Source organism: Nannobrachium achirus (genome assembly GCF_963921795.1).
Source record: "Nannobrachium achirus genome assembly, chromosome: 3".
Classification (NCBI taxonomy): Eukaryota; Metazoa; Chordata; class Actinopteri; order Myctophiformes; family Myctophidae; genus Nannobrachium; species Nannobrachium achirus.
The window spans coordinates 6721091-6742072 of NC_137812.1; the positions used below are offsets into that span (position 1 = coordinate 6721091).

The 20982-nt window shown below is 42.2% G+C and overlaps 1 protein-coding gene across 1 annotated transcript in view; it reads left to right on the forward strand.

Moving 5' to 3' along the window:
* The window catches only part of mtmr7b (myotubularin related protein 7b), a gene marked incomplete at its 3' end in the record, with an annotated part of 35034 nt that extends 17562 nt beyond the window's left edge, over window positions 1–17472 (forward strand). Inside the window, exons 5-14 of the mRNA XM_080721951.1 lie at window positions 2259–2387; window positions 3072–3206; window positions 3617–3749; window positions 4571–4680; window positions 5746–5871; window positions 7768–7817; window positions 11217–11417; window positions 12619–12753; window positions 15549–15684; window positions 17086–17472. Coding sequence (XP_080578077.1) covers window positions 2259–2387; window positions 3072–3206; window positions 3617–3749; window positions 4571–4680; window positions 5746–5871; window positions 7768–7817; window positions 11217–11417; window positions 12619–12753; window positions 15549–15684; window positions 17086–17472 — 1542 coding nt within the window. The remainder of the gene's footprint in view (window positions 1–2258; window positions 2388–3071; window positions 3207–3616; window positions 3750–4570; window positions 4681–5745; window positions 5872–7767; window positions 7818–11216; window positions 11418–12618; window positions 12754–15548; window positions 15685–17085) is intronic.
* Between the last annotated feature and the right edge of the window lie 3510 nt (window positions 17473–20982).

The window sequence follows — 20982 nt, forward strand, 5'->3', positions numbered from 1 at the left end:
CTACTGGCAGGGTGCTCAAGAAACGTGGCACTGATTGGTCCAGCAGTTTGCGATGTTAACTCACAGACTCTAGTCTAAGCCAGTGGTTCTCAACCGCTTCAGGCCACAACCCCTAAAATAATCATATTTTAACTGAGGATCCCGCACCCTACGAGCACTAAGAGTTGAGACATAACATTTTGTATAACACGGTTCTATTTGCGTTGTGAGCATGAAGATTTTAAAATTTGCCTCTAATATTTGACAATTTGGCCTGTGTTTAATTTGTCATTTTAGAGCTATTAAAAAGTCCTTAAAGGAGTAGTTCACCCCCAAAATGACTTTTTTTCTATTGATTATTCACCCCATGGAGACTTGAGTTCAATAATATTTTTTGTTTTTTGCTGCATTCCTAAGACAAAAATTTGATCAGAGTGAATGTACCCCCATTGATTCCGGATGGGAACCCGAATCCATTTGGGTCCCCATCCGGAACCAATGGGGGTAAATGTATTGTAATAATATTTTTGTCTTAGGAATGTGACAAATAATTAAAAATATTATTGAACTCAAGTCTCCATGGGGTGAATAATCAATAGAAAAAATGTCGTTTTGGGGGTGAACTACTCCTTTAAATTGTCACTTTAGAAATGTGCAGATACCTTCTATACACTTAAACTTTATGTTGGTGGTTTGTTTACTGTTGAGTGAGAAAACAGTGTTTCACATTAAGTTAATGATCTGGCGACTCCCCAAAATAGGTTGAGAACCACTGGTCTAGGCGGCTAGCCTCCCACCCGTCCACACCGTGACAATCTGTGTAGTGGTCCGGTTTGTTCATATTTAATTTAACTTGGTGCAGTGCTGTCAGTCGCGGGAAGAAAGCTTTTCTGGTATGGCTGGTGCTGTGCTGCCGCAGGACTTACAAGGTCACTGATAAGATAAAGCATGTCTCTGTGGCTCCTGCCGGCTCTTACTTATCAGCTACTAGTGTCTGTACACAGCAGAATGCTGAGTGGTCATTTAACCACTTTAACCCTAGGAAAAAAGAAAAGAAATAAAAATCACACCCGTGTGAACTGAGCGGTGGTTTCCCCCCTCCTCTCCCCTCCCCCCCCCCCCCCCCCCCCCCCTTCCCTCCCCCCCCTTCCCCCCTGTGTGTGTGTGTGTGTGTGTGTGTGTGTGTGTGTGTGTGTGTGTGTGTGTGTGTGTGTGTGTGTGTGTGTGTGTGTGTGTGTGTGTGTGTGTGTGTGTGTGTGTGTGTGTGTGCGCGTGTGTGTGTGTGTGTGTGTGTGTGCCTGGTCTGGCCTGGCCTGAACAACAGCGCCCCTCCCTTAACATGTGTGGTCAGAAAAGGTTACTGCAGGCTACAGACAGACAGACAGACAGACACGCAGACATACCCACACACACGGCCACGTATAGGAGCGTTGTGACCACCGCTCAAAAAGGCAAAGCTAAATGGGGCTAGAGAAGAGGAATACAACTGCTGAGTAGGGCTGTCACGATCATGACATTTTACATGATGATTAATTGTCACTCAAATAATTGCGATTAATGATTTAATTGTGTTTTTGTTGTTGACAATCACATTTCTGTTTGGCTTTTAGGCTTTGAAGTTGCACATGGTAGATATGACACACAACCTAAATATACAAAGAAATTACTGACATGTTTGACAACTTTATACTTAAAAAAGAACATTGATAGTGGAAATAGCCGATGCGTTGTGAGCTTGTAGATCTGCTATTTCCACTATATATATATATATATATATTTTTTTTTTTTGAACATTTTTCAACATGGAAACGACTATGACTATTATCAAAAATAATGGTGATCATGTCAAATAATCGCAATCAGACGATTATGTAATAATTGTGACAGCCCTAATGAGGCTGTTAAGTCTGACATCATTTTGTAGGCAGAGGAGATCTTTTGGCCCCAGCGCCCGTGAATCTTTTTACTATCTTTACTATTTACTAATTTTTCTTCTCTTTGTTGTTGAAAGGAAAGTGGTAGAATTATACTTTAGTCGTTATTTTTGTCTCGGATCTGTTGAAATAGCGAGGGACAGATATTGATAATAAATCTGTTTGGAGGTCTGACTACAAAATATGTCACGGCTTAAAAGCCCCATTCTGCTCTCTCATTTCCTCTCCCTCCACTGTCTCTCTCTCTCTCTCTCTCTCTCTCTCTCTCTCTCTCTCTCTGTCTGCTCTCTCTCCTCCTCTCTTCTCTCTGTCTCTCTACCACTCTGCTCTCTTTCTGTGTACTAGGTGTGTGACACGTATGCAGCAGAGTTGTTTGTCCCCAAGTCAGCCACACCTGCCATCATCGTAGGAAGCTCCAAGTTCAGGAGCCGCGGACGCTTCCCCGCTCTGTCCTACTTTCACCAGGACACCCTGGTCAGTGAGACACACACACACACGCGCACACACACACACTCACACACACACACACACACACACACACACACACACACACACACACACACACACACACACACACACACACACCCTTTAACCAGCAGGTGCTCCATTCACAGCCGTGTTTACTGTATGTTGTGGATTAAAGTATGCAACTTTCCTTAAAAGAATGGAATTAAATCGCCACAACCCCTAGCTGAAAATAAACATGTTTTAAACAGTATCTTAACATATACAACCGGCTTATTATCACGCCCATTTGCACCCGCTCACTTGCAAATGCCCTCTTTCCATGCCATACCTTAAGGCAGCATTCAAGAGAAATAGTCTTGTCCAAACTCTCCTGAACTTGAATGCAGCGTCTTATGTTGAAAGAATTGCCCTCTCTGTGTAAATCCATGCTGTTATGCCACATGTCCAGTATTGACTTGATTATGCTTAGTTTAGTGTGGTATCATGCACCGAAAATAGCTGACTTCCAAGCTCACAAGTGTGTGTGTGTGTGTGTGTGTGTGTGTGTGTGTGTGTGTGTGTGTGTGTGTGTGTGTGTGTGTGTGTGTGTGTGTGTGTGTGTGTGTGTGTGTGTGTGTGTGTGTGTGTGTGTGTGTGTGTATGTGTGTGTGTGTGTGTGTGTGTGTGTGTGTGTGTGTGTGTGCGTGACAGGCTGCAGTGTGTCGGTGCAGCCAGCCTCTGTCAGGGTTCAGTGGCCGCTGTCTGGAGGATGAACAGATGCTGCAGGCAGTGATGAAGTCCAACCCTGGGAGTGACTACATCTATGTGGTGGACACAAGACCCAAGGTAACACACACACACACACACACACACACACACACACACACACACACACACACACACACACAGGTAGTGACAATGGGTGCATTAACAGTATTTTACTGTGTACGTACGTGCAGTACAGTTTAGGCTGCACACTCACACATGCAACACAACACAGACACAAGGTGCAAACAGTCGAAACGTTCAGTAAGTGTGCTTTACATGCACAGGAGAGCATGCAGAAATGTACAAAATAAACGCACAAAAGCGAATGAAAACCGTGAGCATATTATTGCACACTGAGATGCACATACACACACATTTCTGTTATTGACTAATTCTGTGTGTGTGTGTGTGCGCGTGTGTGTGCGTGTGTGTGTGAGTGTGTGTGTGTGTGTGTGTGTGTGTGTGTGTTTGTGTGTGTGTGTGTGTAGCTGAACGCCATGGCTAACCGGGCAGCAGGTAAAGGCTATGAGAGTGAAGACCACTACACCAACATCAAACTTCACTTCATCGGCATTGAGAATATCCACGTGATGAGGAGCAGTCAACAGAAAATCATTGATGGTAAGAAGACTAAAGCCATGTTTCCATAAGCTTATTCGAAAATAGGAAGCGAATTATCCGAAATTTGCATTAAGACAAAGCGAATTTAGCATGTTTCCATTTTGCGGGTGTCATTCAAATTAGCGACGGTCGCATGAGTTGATCGGGCTGATTTTATCAGACCGAACCGAGACGTGAGCACTGCACGACTGCTGTGACTCGATCTGCGCTCATCCTGCAAGTTTCAGCGTCCTCTGGAAGGTGGCCGTCTGGCCGATCTGCAAGCTCACAGCGCGGCGCGGAGACGCGGATGCAAGCTGCTGTGAGCTTGTAGATCGGCCACTTTTGGCACGCAACGCCGTGTGATGAGGAAGGGTTAGCCACGGATGGCTTGACTCCGAGAGGTGAAAACGAGAGGAATTTACACAAGGTCCGTGTCACTCCGTGTGTAACAAACAACCGGTTTGTTTTGTGGGCTAACGCTATACAATGGACGTTAAGCGGCAAAGTTGGAGGACGATATGGACCCAGAACGTCATAATTTATTCGCATTTATTTTCTGACCCGTTTCCATTCACAAATGCGCAATTAGTTTATTCGATAAAGCCTCAAAATCCACCTCCTTCAAGCGGATAAAGGTTTTTGCGGATAATAAAAGTTTATTCGAATTTTGAAGTGTTTCCATTAAAAAAATTAGGCGAATAAGCCTAATGCGCATTAAGAGGCTTTATGGAAATGCCACTTAAGTATGTGTGCACGCACGCATCATATCAACTGGTTGGTGTGTAACCCTACTCTCTCACTCTCTTGCTCCCTCTCTCTCTCTCTCTCTCTCCATACAGTGGGCGAGCTGCGGACTCCGTCGATGACTGACTTCCTGTACGGTCTGGAGAACTCTGGATGGCTTAAACACATCAAAGCCATTGTGGATGCCGGCGTTTTTATAGCCAGGGTCTGTACGCACACACACACACACACACACACACACACACACACACACACACACACACACACACACACACACACGTCTTACTATACTTGATAGAGGGCCATCAATAATATTGATTTTCTCTGGCTAACTACTACAGTCGTTCTCAAGCTCCTAAAGTTTAGTCTAATCCCAAAGCTAAGCCCTGGCTTTAAAACGGTGAGGACCAGACAGCAAAAACACTGTTTTCATGTGAGTCTTTGCAGGGCCTGAAGTCCAAATACACACTCAGAACCTCTCCCTCATCAAAGTGGGTCTCTTTACTGTTTGATATATTTTTCTCCATGCTCTCCCTGCACCCTTCCCCTCTCTTCTTTTCTTTTTCTCTACCTGAAAACAACAAAAGCTATGGAGCTTGGCAGCTTGTCTGTGTATGTGCGTGTGCGTGTGCGTGCGTGCGTGCGTGCGTGCATGCGTGCGTGCATGCGTGCGTGTGTGCGTGCGTGCGTGTGTGCGTGAGTGAATGAATGAATGAATTATCACCGTGTCTTCTCAAAAGACCCATCCTTTACAGGATTATAATACACCAAACATGAATAAACAATACCACGTTCAATTACTGGAGACTGCACAACAACAATAATAAAAAGGAAAAAAAAAGGAAGAACAGAAAAGAAAAGAAATGCCAAAACAAAACTAAATATACAGTACCTCACATATGTTTATTTTGTCCTTTTGTCCCATGCTTTCTCAAAACATTCTGCCAGTGCAATTATCTTGTGTTCAAAAATCCAACCAAGTCGCTCTGCGTCACATAAAATCTATTTTTGTACACGTATTAAATAGTCTTTCACGTAGCTCACGATACAAAGGGCAGTAGAACATACTGTAAAGTGGATCTCATTCTCAATATCATTTATGTCATTTATGTGTGTGTGTGTGTGTGTGTGTGTGTGTGTGTGTGTGTGTGTGTGTGTGTGTGTGTGTGTGTGTGTGTGTGTGTGTGTGTGTGTGTGTGTGTGTGTGTGTGTGTGTGTGTGTGTGTGTGTGTGTGTGTGTGTGTGTGTGTGTGTGTGCGCGCGTGTCCAGGCGGTGGCTGATGAGGGCATCAGTGTGTTGGTCCACTGTTCAGACGGTTGGGACCGGACGGCCCAGGCCTGCTCTCTAGCCAGTGTGCTGCTGGACCCCTACTACAGAACCATCAAAGGACTCATGGTACGGTTCTACTCACCAGGGTTCCCACGGTCATGAAATTCCTGGAAATATTTTGAAATTAGAAAAATATTTTTCCAGTACTGGAAAAGTTTTGGAATTGATCAAGGGTCCTGGAAGGTCCTGGAAGAAATAGCTATGCATTGTCTTTGGTTATTGATTTTGTTAATACCTCTGAAATGACAAATTAAACATTGGCCAAATTGTCAAATATTAGAGGCAGAAATTGTGAAAATAGCCGATCTTGCGAGGCGTTGTGAGCATGTAGATCAGCTATTTTCACAATGGAACCGTGTTATACAAAATTCCTCTACTCTTAGTGCTCGTCAGGGTGGGGGTCCCCAGTTGAAACATGATTCTTTTGTGGGTCACGGCCTGAAAAGGTTGAGAATCACTGGCATACACTACCTGTCTTTGGGCATTTCACATAGGAGTAAGCGACCTGTTATTGAGCTGAATTATTGTTATATAGTCCTGGAAATCGGGTTAAATATTCTGGAAAAGTTTTGGAAATGAATTGGTAAAAATGTGTGGGAACCCTGACTCACTCACTTGCAGCTAGCCTCTTTTGCCGAAATCAGTTATTGTTTTTTTGTGAGATACCAATCAATGTTCATGTGCATCATTTTGAAAATGACAATGTTCTAGAGCAGGGGTCTTCAATGTTTTCAGGCCAAGGACCCCTTAGTTGAGAGAAAAATCAAGCAGGGACCCCCCACAACCTTTTCATAGATTCCATATAGTTTCATCATTTGACAGCACGATCAGTGTATGTTGGATTCGTGTTAATGTGTGTTTTCAGATATTTAACAGCTTGAGCCGTCAATACTTAATAATCTTGACATTTTCACTCTGTACTCTTTTTTTTTTCCCCCTCTACGCCAAAGCTCTTTGCTGAAAATAGCCGATCTACAAGCTCACAACGCCTCGCGCGTTGTGAGCTTGTAGATCTGCTATTTTCGGCTAAAGTTCTCAGAATATGAACACTATGGTTCAAGTGGTTAATATGAAAAAGGAGAAAAAAGTTTCTCATTTCAGATTTGGAGGACTCCCTGTAGTAACTCTGAGGACCCCCTAGGGGTCCCGGACCCCTGTTGAAGACCCCTGTTCTAGAATCTGAACACTGCTTTAGTGTACAGTACATAGATTTTTTCTTTTTGCCTAAGTCCCTCATCTCATCTCTTCCCAGTTTTTTCATCAACAGGCTCCTTCCTGTAGTTCGCTAACACACTAGGGCATTAACGAAAAAGTCGACAAGTTGACTCAGTTGACTTCATTACAGAAGTCGGCTCCCACCAGAGAAAGTCTAAAGTCGAAGTTGAAAAAAAGGCGTAGTGAGCATGTAGATCTGCTATTTTCACAATTTCTGCCTCTATATATTTGACAATTTGGACAATGTTTAATTTGTCATTTCAGAGGTTTTAAAAAGTCCTTAAATTGGCACTTTAGAAATGTGCAGATACCCTCTATACACTTTGGCACTTTAGAAATGTGCAGATACCCTCTATACACTTAAACTTTATGTTGGTTTGTTTACAGTTGAGTGAGAAAACAATGTTTCACATTAAGTTAAATCATCTGGGGACCCCCCCCCCCCCCAAATAATTGGGGGGTCGTGTGTGATGTGATGACGTCATCAAACGATAAAGTCGACTTCAACTCAACTTTTTTCTGAGTCGAGTCGACTTGCTAAAATCACAAGTCGTTAATGCCCTATATCACGCGCTGTCTGATCTCTCGATCGAGGCTGACCTTCACAGATTGTCACTCTGGCGCTATAACTCTCAGAGTGAGAATGTAACAAGCAGTTCATCAGATCTCTAATAACCATGCCTCTTTCTGCCTTCCCTCTCCTCTTCCTGTCTATTCTGGTCTGCGTCATCCCCCCCTGTTGTCCAGCTGTTGATAGAGAGAGACTGGGTCTCCTTCGGACACAAGTTCTCCCACAGGTCAGTCACTCTGGTGCAGTGGTTCTTTCTTACCTGGAATGCATTATTAAGCACTATAACTTTAACCTTTATTGTATGCTTTAACTATTGAAAAATAGCAGATCTGCTATTTTTGAAAAGTCTTGAAAATGTGTGCAAGTCTTTGAATATTTTGACACGATTCTATGAATGTTTTAAATTCTAAAAAATCCTTCTTCTAAATCAGTGGTTCTATATACAGTATATACAGTATATATCTTTTTTTTTATCAATTTGTGCCTTTATTGATAGGACAGTAGACTGACAGGAAATGGGGGGAAAGACAGCAAAGGTCGTCCGGATCGGGAATCAAACCGGCGCCGACACCAGGCATCCATGCCTATGTGGCAATGCCTAAGTGGTATGCGCCTGGACCAGTAGGCCATTGGGTTCTAAATCAGTAGTTCTCAAACGTTTTCATGTCAAAGACCCCAAGGTATTTGGCCGCGGACTCCCCAATCTAAAAATATGTTGTTCCAGGGACGCCCAGAAGCAGAGATTTGAGTTGCAAAAGTTTGCTTTGAAAAATATATATTCAAAGATTTGCTTGTGAAGGTTTTCCCGATTTTTCAAAAAAGTTTCAATAGTTGAAGCATAAAATAATTCCAGGGCTTAATGGGTTAAACATTCTCATGACCCCAAATAGATTTCGTTGTTGTCAGGCAAAAACCTCTTATCTCAGTTTAACTTTTTGTATTTTGTCATAAATCGATGCCTTACTTTATCACACTGCAGCGTCAAACAAAAGCATCAAAAGTAGCATGACTGCAAGCTCTTTTTTTGTGTTATTTTTGAATGCTGAAAAGTTACAGTTTTGGATGTACCGGCATGAGGTTTCCACCCGACAGATACAATATGTACGTGGCCAGGGACGTGCAGAGAATGTTAGAGAGGCAGGGGCTGAAATTCCCAAAAGGGCCTTTTGGTGCTTGATACCACACTGAACTAAACATAATCAATACTGTCAATACTGGAGATGGGGCGTAATGGCATGGATTTCTACACAAGAGAGGCCAATTCTTTCAACGTAAGATGCTGCAATTCTCTTGAATGCTGCCTTCAGGTATGGCATGGAAAGAGGGCATTTGCTTTTCTTTCATCATAGTAAAAACTGCATTCATGGTCTGGAGAGGACACTTTTTTACAGACGGATAAAAAGGCATGGGCTCAAGCCCCCTTTGATGTCTGTGTGCACGTGCCTGTACGTGGCCACGGACCCCCGTCTGAAACTATTTTTCAAATGCACGTGGGGGCGTGTAAAGGCCAGACCGGAGTTGCAACCGGTTGCATTGGTGTGGACTGGCTTTTTACAGATGCACGCAACTGATAATCATTTAGAGATCAAACCGGTAAGGCAACCCAGAGGTTTCACACAGCTGAGACACATGGCAGCACCCTCTTGGCGGAGTGACATTTACAGTATGTGTACTAGTGCACATACAGCTTCCTTGCTATAAAACCAGACATTATTCTGTCCTGAGTGAAAGAAAATACTATCACGAAAATAAACAGGACATACTCAGATTACATTTACTCAGATAACTTTTTTGCCAGCCCTTCAAAACAAGCTAAAATCGCAGGTTTCCATGGCAACTGCTGATTATGTATGGTTTAGTTTGACCAAGTAACAGGCAGTAGAAGACAATGACTTGTTCAGAGTTATGTGGTGACATTTAGCCCAAAAGACTTAGCCTAAAATACAAAGACTAGAAGACTAAGACTAATCTAAAATATTTTGATATTTAGTTGACTAAGACTAGACTAAACAATTTCAGAAGACTAAAGCTGGTTGCACACTGCACTGCGTTTTTTTGTTGTTTTGGAGATCCGAAATCCTCGAAAGCATTTTTCAGGCCAAGGAGAGAGAGAGAAGAGAGAGAGCAAGGGACTCAATGGTGACAGTTGCGAAAATCGGAAAAAATCAACACTGGTCCGAAAATAAATATGAAACGGGCGGCAGTGTGCAAACGGGATTGACATGACTTGAGGTTGATTTTCTTATTTACGCGCTCCGAAATTCACTCCTTTCTGCCCGAAAAACGCTGCAGTCTGCAAAGACCTTAAGACAGAACTAAGACTAAAGGCATGTTTTCACTACAGTTCCATAATTTTTCCTGCAAAATAATTAGCATAATGATTTTCAACTTGCCGGGAGTTTTGTTTTTTGGGTGTTTTCACATAAGCAAAAATGCTGGCATAGCCATAAAATACCTCATTTTCACTAAACCGTTGTCGCGGTATAAAAGTCTGTGTTGCCAGACTTTGCGAGAGAACTAAGCAACCAGGTGTACGAAAATAATCCCCAAAAAGTGATATTATCTAAGCCACACGAGCACTTTAAAACTACACGCATCGCCACATCAGCTAATTGAAAATTACCGATCTACAAGCTCACAACAAATAAAACAAAACCAGCAACTATCATATACAAGCAACTTTACGGAAATGAAGCCCAGAGTCGCTTATAATTAGCAGACATGGCAACACTTGGACTGAAAGACCTAAAAAAAAAGAAAGAAAAAAAAAAAAGAAAAACACTCTCCTGTCTCCCCAGTTCGGTGCGTTTACTGCGGTGGCATCGGTGCCTCTCTCTCTCTCTCTCACTCTGAACACTACAAATGGATTTAACTAAACAAAAATATTCTTCATACTCAGCAACAACAACACATAAGGTCCGTTCAAATAATGCAACGTGTTGCACCTGTGGCTGTGGGCTTTAGATTAGCTGTGGACTCGCACTCGCTCGCTGGAAGAGGTTCCAAAAGGAGCTACCGTTGAGAAATCATTGCACTTTTGCAGGCAGCCAGCCATGGTCACAATGCGACTCTACTCTTACTCTATAGCCTAAATAATTATATCCCTAATGCAAGGTGAAGCTGTATTTTATTTCTACTGTATATCCCATTCACATTCAGATCGTTTTCAATCCCAAACACAATGCTTTAACTGTTATCATTGGCTCCTTAAAAAAACGTCAAAAATAACGGTATGCTTTTTCACAGAAGGGAAATTTGTATTGTCACGGTAATTTCAGCAAAAATTACTAGGTATTTTGCCGTCAAATTTAGGACCCCAAAACTCCCGGTCCCGGAACACAAAATAAGGGGCCGTTTTCACATGGCGTGAATTTCAAAATTGCCGTCATTTTTGAAGAAATTTCCAGAAGTTTTGCTCAATGAAAACGGGGCATAAATGGTGTGTTATTCAAAAGACTAAGACTAAATAAAAATTAGCTGACAAAATTAACACTGATATACGAAAACAGACAAAAAGATAAGAAAAGATTAAAATATAGAGATAAGAGGTTTCTGCCCGACAGCGGTGATATGCGACAGATATCCTTTAGTGAGCCAATGCCCTGGGCTGCTCCTCCCCTTGCAGGTATGCCCACCTGGACGGCGACCCCAAGGAGGTGTCCCCGGTCATGGACCAGTTCCTGGAGTGCGTGTGGCAGCTGTCGGAGCAGTTCCCCTGTGCCTTCCAGTTCAACGAGCGCTTCCTGGTCGCCGTACACACACACGTCTACTCCTGCCAATACGGAACCTTCCTGGGCAACAGCCAGAAGGAGAGGCTCGACATGAGGTAGCGTAGGGAAGACGGCTGCACGTTCCGTGATGCTTAAGCAATATTACACGAGAGGGTGTGCATTAACGCGGTTATCCTGCACGACAGCCTTTTCGCAGGAACGAGCCGACAGGCGAGTTCTGTAGGAAGGGCTGGAGTGCAGGATAACCGTGTTAATGCAGACCCTCGAGTGTAATATTGCGATTATACAACTGTTGCCCTTAAAAAAAAACACGTCAACTTTATTTCATTGTAATTAAGATATTCGATAGGAATTTGTAATTTTTTAATGCCACATTTAGCTACTATGTCCCTGAATGTCACATGAAAACCGCTAGCCTAGGCTGCCTAGCATAGTGTGGTGAGAGAGGAGCGCTTGCTGTCTTTCGTGACCAACGCAGCTGATTTCTTTACTTGATGAGAGACAGTGCAGTAGTGCTCGTTATATGCACGGTTGGAGAGCCTGTTTTACATTGAGAGCCCGACTACCTGTTGTATAATAAACATTAAGCTATTTAGGCCTAGAATTATTGAATGCTTTAACTATTGAAAAATAGCAGATTGCGAGCTTGTAGATCTGCATTTTCTTTTACAAAAGCAAACATTTGTAACTCAAATCTTTGCTTCTGGGGGGTCCCTGATACAATATTTTGCGATGGGGGGGTCCATGGTCAAATACATGTAATTTTGGGGGTCCTTGGCATGAAACATTTTGAGAACCACTGACATAGAAACATAGGTTTTTTCAGGAAGTATTTAGAATACACCTATAGAATCGGGTCAAAATATTCAAAGATTTGCACACATTTTCAAGATTTTCAAAAATAGCAGATTAACAAGCTTGCAACGCGGCACTTAATCATTTATTAATTTATTTATGAATTGAGTACAAAAGGACCCCAATGTAAACAAGCCATTGTGCTTTCTTGTGGTTTAAATCCTATTAGTAGACCTTGTATCTGAACTGTACTGTCCTGTGCCTTTCCTATGCGTACTGTATAGCATGCTGTATTAACCGTTGTTGCTGAGGACCCCCTTGAACAGGGTTTAAAGTGGTTAACCAGAAAGTGTGTGTGTGTGTGTGTGTGTGTGTGTGTGTGTGTGTGTGTGTGTGTGTGTGTGTGTGTGTGTGTGTGTGTGTGTGTGTGTGTGTGTGTGTGTGTGTGTGTGTGTGTGTGTGTGTGTGTGTGTGTGTGTGCTTGTGTGTGTGTGTGCGTAGGCTTCATGAGCGGACTCACTCGGTGTGGAGCCAGCTGTGGAAGGACAGGCCACAGTACACCAACCCTCTGTACAAGGCTGAGCAGAGCCAGACACAGGGCGTGCTCAGACCCAACACCTCCCCCTACTGCTTCAAGTGAGTTAATGCACTAAAGAGAGCTCTTCACAGGGCCCCCGATTCCGAAATTACCCGAGAGACACGTACGGGTTTCGGTCAGTGTTTTATCATAATCACTCGGGGCCGGGTCGGAATCTGTATATCTTATATATCTCTGCTGTCTGGCCGAAACCTCCTAACTCCAATATGTTCATTTTTGGGAAAATGAGCTCAAGTGGAGTTAGGAGGTTTTAACCGAAGGGCTTTTTACTACTTTTCATTGGTTCAATATTATTTTAACCGACTCACAGACGTAAAGGGTGTTCAATAGCACATATTTATGAAAAAAGAGAGGGCCAATCGGGTGGAGTTAGCTGGTTTGGCAGAAAGTGTGGAGTTGGGAGGTTTTGGCGCCCAAGCACTTTTTACTACTTTCCATTGGTTCAATATTATTTTAACCAACACTCAGCTGTAAAGGGTGTTCAATAGCCCTGATTTATGCCAAAAAATCTAAAACCTCAAAAATGGAGTTGAGAGGTTTTGGCCAGACAGTGACGATATATAATCTATAAAAAAAAATATTTTTGAGAAAAATGTTATCAAAGCAATCAATCAATGTGTGCATGTGCGCCGGCGTACGCTCTGCTCTGCTCCTGCAGCTGCGCTCACGGAGAGAACTAATGCTCATGATAAAATGTTAAAACAAAAGTTGTACTCGGTCTGTGTCTCTGCACTGGTAGGCTTTGGACACTTCAGAAACGAGCCTACCATTAACATCATTGTGAGTCCTCTTTTTTTTTAAACAATATTTCAAATGTATCATTTAGACTTTTATTAACTCGAGAACAATGTCAATAGCATGTTAACTTTCTACGAATAGAAAGCCTGCCGTTTCTTGGATTCCCCATCGATGATGTCACTGGTAGGCGGGTCTCTGAACTGTCCACAGCCCTCCTCTGAGAGATGGTCAAGCTAGACAAATATGGTACCATATTACCATGAGCATTAGTGAGGACCAAGTATACGAAGAGGAACATTGAAAATGGGTGAAGTTGTCCATTTACACCATACATGGGCAACTGGTGGCCCGGGGGCCACATGCGGCCCCCACCTTCACTTAATGCGGCCCACAGGTTAATATCTGAATACTGATATGTTATTGATTTCAGCTGTTATAATTAAAGAAAACGCAAACATGACCCGTTTAATTACTTCAGTCTATATTAGTAGCGTAATGAACTAGTAGTAGTCTTTTTTTTTACGTGCAATGTGTTTTTATTTAAGTTTATGAAGTTATCATGAATTTACAAATGCATTTGAAATTAAGGAAATGTTATTTTTCGGGATTCCAATTCAAAAATAGATGAAAATAATTCAGGATTCGTAAAAGCAAAAATAGCAGATTTACAAGCTCAAAACGCCTTGCACTGTGACGCGGTTTGAGCTTGTAGATTTGCTATTTTTGACTGTATGCAATGTGGCCCTCTGAAAATATTATAGTGGCCCTCTCCATCATCAAAGTTGCCCACCCCTGATTTACACTGTCAGAAATGCCACTAACATATATATATGCCAACACAGTATGTGAGCCCCATTCCTATCAGTGTTGATTTTGACAGCAAAGTTTAAAGGAGTAGTTCACCCCAAAATGACTTTTTTTCTATTGATTACTCACACAATGGACACTTGAGTTCAATAATATTTTTTGGGTTTTTACCCCCATTGATTCCAAATGCATTTGGGTCCCCATCTGGAATCAACTGGGGTAAATTTACTATAATGAACTTTTTGTCTTAGGAATGCGACAAATACAAAAAAAATATTATGTGCCCGCACAGAATACAAAACACTGATGCTGGCCCAGTGATGTCATTACGTGCGCATCCCGCATCAAAAACTCATTCAAGTCGCCCAGGGACTCCTTCATGTCATGGTCCTGGGGTCCCGGGGATGCGCCTCCATTGGAGTCCATGTTAAAATAATTTACCGGGTCGCAGTAAAAGAAAAACATTTTAAAATTCCATAGACACCACCATTGTTCATGGGTGAAAGCATCCTACTTTACCCTACGTTAACACAAATAAAATCCACATAGAAAGTCTTAAACAGGCGATAGAAACGTCAATGTTTTGATTCCACCGACGTCCGACGCCATTTTGCACGCCCGAATTCATTAGGGGCACATGTTTTAGTAGTTTTAGTAGTTCTAAGTTCAAACATTAGCCAAATTGTAAAATAAATATAAGAAATAGGCAAACATTTTGAAAATAGCCGATCTACAAGCTCACAGCGCTCGAAAACATTGTATTGAGGACTCATAAAACTTTTCTGGGACCCATTTGAATGACAGTTTACAGTTTACAGTTTAGGCATTTAGCAGACGCTTTTAATCCAAAGCGACTTACAATAAGCAGATACAAAACATCACAAGATAATATGTCAGTACATCAACAGCAATATAACAAGTGCAAATGGATATCTATCTAGAAAAAAACACAATATAATCAAAGTTCTAAAAAACCTAAAAACAAATGTTAACTATCTTCATGTAACTTTTCAATGTAATGGGTCCCGGGACCCACAGGTGGTCAATGACCACATTGACCACCTGTGGGTCCCGGGACCCATTACATTGAAAACCTAGTAACATCACTGTGGCCTTCAAAGCAGCCTTTGGTGTCTTACTGGTGTATTACCTTGCTTATTGTATTGATGTATTACCTTACGTATTGTAAATCGCTCTGGATTAAGACCATCTGCTAAATGCCTAAATTGTAAAATTGTTATTTGGTTTCGTCATAGTCTTTTGAATTTCCCCTCCCCTCCCCTCCCAGGTTGTGGAAGGGTCTCTACAACCACACGGAGAAGCCCCCCCGGCCCCCTCCGCCCCGCCAGTCCACCGTGGACAGCCTGTCGGCCGTGAGGGAGGAGTCCAAGCAGCTGGAGGAGGAGCTGACCAATCACCAGGAGGTACCGCCCGGAGGAACCGCCCACCACCACCACCCCCCGGCCGCCAGACTACAAGGCATACATGCAACACACTGAATACATGACTCCACCCCTCATATCCACACACTAAATCAGGCACATGCACACATAGACACCAGAGGGGGCTTGAGCCCCTTCCCTTTTATCCGTCTGTAAAAAGTGCCCTCTCCAGACCATGAATGTAGTTTTTACTATGGTGAAAGAAATGCAAATGCCCTCTTTCCATGCCATACCTGAAGTCTGCATTCAAGAGAATTGCCTTGTCTAAACTCTTCTGAACTTGAATGCAGCGTCTTATGTTGAAAGAACTGCCCTCTCTGTGTAGAAATCCATGCCATTACGCCACACCAGTATTCACTTAATTATGCTTAGTTCAGTGTGGTATTAAGCAGCAAAAATAGCAGACCTCCAAGCTCACAACGCGTCGCGCTGCGACACGTTGTGAGGTCAGCTATTTTTCGATATTTCCACCAAAAGGCCCTTTTAGAAATGTCAGCCCCTGACTAACATTCTCTGCACGTCCCTGTACTAAATACATGACTCCACCCCTCATATCAACACCACCCTCTACACTTTGAACCATACATACAACACACAGGGATGGGACGATAAGAAATATTATCATTTATCGTTTAAAAAACACTCAAGATAATCGTATCATGGAGATTACATTTATCGTGATATCGTCCTCCGTCATGCACTGGGATCAATTCACCTTTTATTTGCCGAGCTGCATATCCTGTACCACTTAAACCCTCTATAATTTGTAAAAGGTACTTATGATATACGTAATTGATACAGTCTTTTTTTCCCCCACTCTCTATCAAATGTTTTTGCCAAAAAATAGCCTATCTACAATCTCTCAACACGCCGAGACGTGTTGTGAGCTTGTAGGTCTGCTATTTTTTTTAGCAAATAATCTGCCCCAGGATAATGGTTTTTGAATATCGCAAAATATCCCCAACTTCCATTATCCTGGGGCGGAATACATTACACATTGCAGATCTACAAGCTTATAGATCGGCTATTTTTTGGCAAAGACATTTGTTGGAGAGTGAAAAAAATACGTTATTGAAGTACATTCAAGTACGTTATTGACCAATTATAGAGGGTTTATATTGGCAAATAAAAGGTGAATTGATCCCAGTGCATGACGGAGGATAATTTCACGATAAACTTAAATCTCCACGATACGATTATTGTGAGTGTTTTTTTTTTCATCACGATAAACGATAATGTTCACCCCAACAGCGACATACAGAGAATTTCTACACACAAATACACAAATTGCAGCATGTTATTCACATCAACACAATTAAATATTTTTTTCCTGGGAATTAATTGAGTTCTAACATCCATCCTTCCTTCCTTCCTTAACTGCAGAGGATAGCAGCCCTGACCGGGGAACCAATCACGTGGCCGAAGGTGGAGGTTCCGAGGAGGAAGATTAGCCAATCACATCTAAGATACTGCGGGCCGGACCCGCCCACTTCCCATATTACACATCCAATCACCAGCCCGGCACAGAACCACAGCAACACCTCCTTCACTTCCGGACGGACCAATCGTAAGCCGCCTCTGGCCGAGGACGCGGTTCTTCTGACCCTGCCCCTGGGGTCGTCCGCGCCCGTCAAGGGTCACGACCCCGACGACCTCTCCACCTGCAGCGACCACGAGTCGGGCGTGGCCGACCTCTGCAGCCGCTCGTCCAGCGGCGGGGACTACGGCAAGGACCCGGACCTGGACGAGGCTGCCCTCACTGTTGCCTGAGTGGAAATCAAAACACGTTTATGTCTGGCCTGGGAAAGACCACAGGGAGAGGGTGGAAGGAACGCAACCCGCCTGCTCCTATTCTAAAGGTATACAAGGAGCACTTCACCTGTTTTCAACCACGTCTTCATATGATAGGTCCTGACTAATGCACATTAAGATGACTCCATTCCTGTCTCCTCGCTCTGTGTCTCAGAGGAGGGCTGTACAGACAGTACAGAAACCTGTTTACCAGTGTCATCATTGGTACGCAGGTTTGGTCATTAGGGCTGTCACAATTATTACATAATCGTCTAATCGCAATTATTTGACATAATCGCGATCATTTTTTATAATCGTTTCCATGTCAAAAATAGTGAAAATAGATCGTTGTGAGCTTGTAGATCAGCTATTTCCACTATCAATGTTCTTTTTTTAAGTATAAAGTTGTCAAATATGTCAGTAATTTCTTTGTGCAACTTCAAAGCCTAAAAGCCAAACAGAAAAGTAATTGTCAACGACAAAATCACAATTACATTGTTAATCGCAATTATTTGAGTGACAATTAATTGTCATGTCAAATGTCATAATCGTGACAGCCAGCCCTATTGGTCAAGGAACAAAACATAGAGGGTGCTGTTTTTTCCCCCTTTTTCTTTTTTTTGATGATGGGTCCCCAGATTGGGTCATTTCAAACAAGATTCCACACTTTTTTTTTGATACAAGAACTATGGCTTTTATTTCAGCATTGCTAACTTTCCACGAAGCAAAAGGCTGCAGTTTTTATCAGCCTGGAATCCCCATGGATAATGTCTGTAGGCTGTGACATTAAATCCACAGCACAGACAATGAAATGCATAGTAGAGGCAACTATGTCATTATGTCAGGGAACATTTAGTGAGGACCAATTATAATAAAGATACGGTTGAAAATGGGTGAGGTGCTGCTTTAATGTGGAAGTTTCAAAATGAGGGGAAATTAAATCCAATGGCTTTCTTTTCTTGTTTTTTTTTAATACAAAATGACAACCTTTTCGGTCAGGGCTGGTATGGCTGTCTCAAAGGGACTAATCCTGGCTGCTGAGTTCACCGTTTAAAAGGAACGACTTTGGGATATACTGTATATCAATGGAATGGTAGTCAGATTGCAGTACCGTACTACCGTTCTAGCTTGTTGCTCAGTCCTGGCCTGTTCACACTTATTGTATGTGAGGAAGAACCTTGGTTATCATCGCAGTCAGGTGGAAGCCTTGTATCTACTGTACTGTATGTCCAAAACTGCTACTTTTCATGAAATGGAAAAAAACACACAAACCTGTCCCAATGGGTCCAGTGTAGTTATTATTTAGTCACAAGCTCTTGTTTATACTTTTTTTAGCAGATCTCCAAGCTCCCAAAAGTAGCAAAAAAATAGCCAATCTACAAGCTCACAACGTGGCGCATACCCCGCATAGTGAGTCAGTGACACGTTGTGTGAGCGTGGGCTGTTTTCACTACTTGTGTGTGACTCTGTAGTATGATGGAGTAGGGCAGGGGTCTTCAACTATTAACCACTTGAACCCTAGTTTCCATATTCTGAGAACTTTAGCCAAAAATAGCAGATCTTCAAGATCTTCAACGCCTTGCAGCACGAGGCGTTGTGAGCTTGTAGCTCGGCTATTTTCAGCAAAGGGCTAGGCTTTGGTGTAGAGGGGAAAAAGAGCAGACTAAGTACAGAGTGAAAGGTCAAGTTTATTAAGTATTGACGGTTCAAGTGGTTAAATATCTGAAAACACAAATTGACATGAATCCAAAATACACTGATGATTGTGCTGTCAAACATTGAAACTACATGGAATCTATGAAAAGGTTGTGGGGGTCCCTGCTTCATCTCTCTCTCAGCTAAGGGGTCCTCGGCCTGAAAACGTTGAAGACCCCTGGAGTAGGGCATTCATTTCCCCCAACGAAACATAACAATTTGACATATGCCGAGGCTTTCTGCCTGACAGTGACTGTAATGTCTTGTCTTGCTGAGTTGGAGGGAGAGAGGAGTTTAGAGTACGGGGGGCAGTTGCTGTACTTTTAGGGGTTCTGTGTACACATGGATTAAAGTTGTCAGTCGCCACGGCAGATTTCAGTCATTTGGGTTCTGTCTTACAAGGAATCATGTCGAAAATCGCCTATTTACAAGCTCACAACGTGTCGTAGACGCTTGTAGATGTAGATACAGCAGGCTATTTTCGGTTATTAGTTATTTTAAGATGAACAAGTCATTGAAGTGTTCCAACTAGCAATAGAATAGATTAGATTAAAGAGTGTTTGAATTGGTCAGACTAGCTATAGAATGCTTCTTCCAAAAACGCTGACAGTTTCTGATGTTTCATATTAGCAAAGGTTACAGCACAACACATCATAAATCTACATTTTGTACTAATTGTTCAGGACTCAGTTTCACAAATCACAGATTGGGAAGTTTTCATGTCAATGAGATTTTATTTTACTTTAAACCATGTGTACAACAACCATTGGACTGCATTGTAACCACTTAAACCCATTGGACTGCATTTTAACCACTTAAACCCAACTGTATATTTTCGTTGCTGTGTGGAAACCTTGTATGTCCAAAACCCTTCGTTTTGTATTTATCATTTTAAAAATGATTTTAAAGTAGTGAAAATAGCTGATCGGCTATTTTCACTAGTTGACGGTCTTGTATGATGAAGCAGGGATTTACTTTCCGAAAAATGTGCACATTTGAAACTTGGAGATACGAGGTTTCTGCCCGACAGTGACGATCATGACCGGGGTCTCCCAGGGCTCCATACTCCCTCCTCTTTTCCTTCTACACTAAATCTCGAAAATGGCCGATCTACAAGATCGACATGATGTAGAGTAAGCTTGTAGATCGGCTATTTTTACCAAATGTTTTCCTATTATGACATGCCCAGAAAAGGGACTCTAGTCTAGGGACCATGTGGTTAAAAGAATGATAGTGTTCTATTTAAGCATTCAGATTCGCCGATTGTTTTAGGGACACTACTAGGTTTACTTTTATTGAATATGTTGAGCAGACTCTCAAAGACACTCCAGATCAGGTATGTCTGCCATCAAAAACTGCCTGTTTTTTTGTTTTGTTTTGTTTGTTTGTTTTTTTACCATAGAGAAAGCGCAAGACTTAATTTTTAGATGCATATTAGTAGGGCTGTCACAATTATTACATAATCGTCTAATCGCGATTATTTTACATAATCACGATTATTTCACATAATCACGATTCTTTTTCATAATCGTCATAATCGTTTCCATGTTGAAAAATGTTCATATATATCGCGGCGCGTTGTGAGCTTGTAGATCGGATATTTCCACTATCAATGTTCTTTTTTAAGTATAAAGTTGTCAAATATGTCAGTAATTTCTTTGTATATTTAGGTTATGTGTCATACCTACCATGTGCAACTTCAAAGCTTAAAAGCCAAACAGAAATGTAATTGTCAACGACAAAAACACAATTAAATCGTTAATCACAATTATTTGAGTGACAGTTAATCGTCAT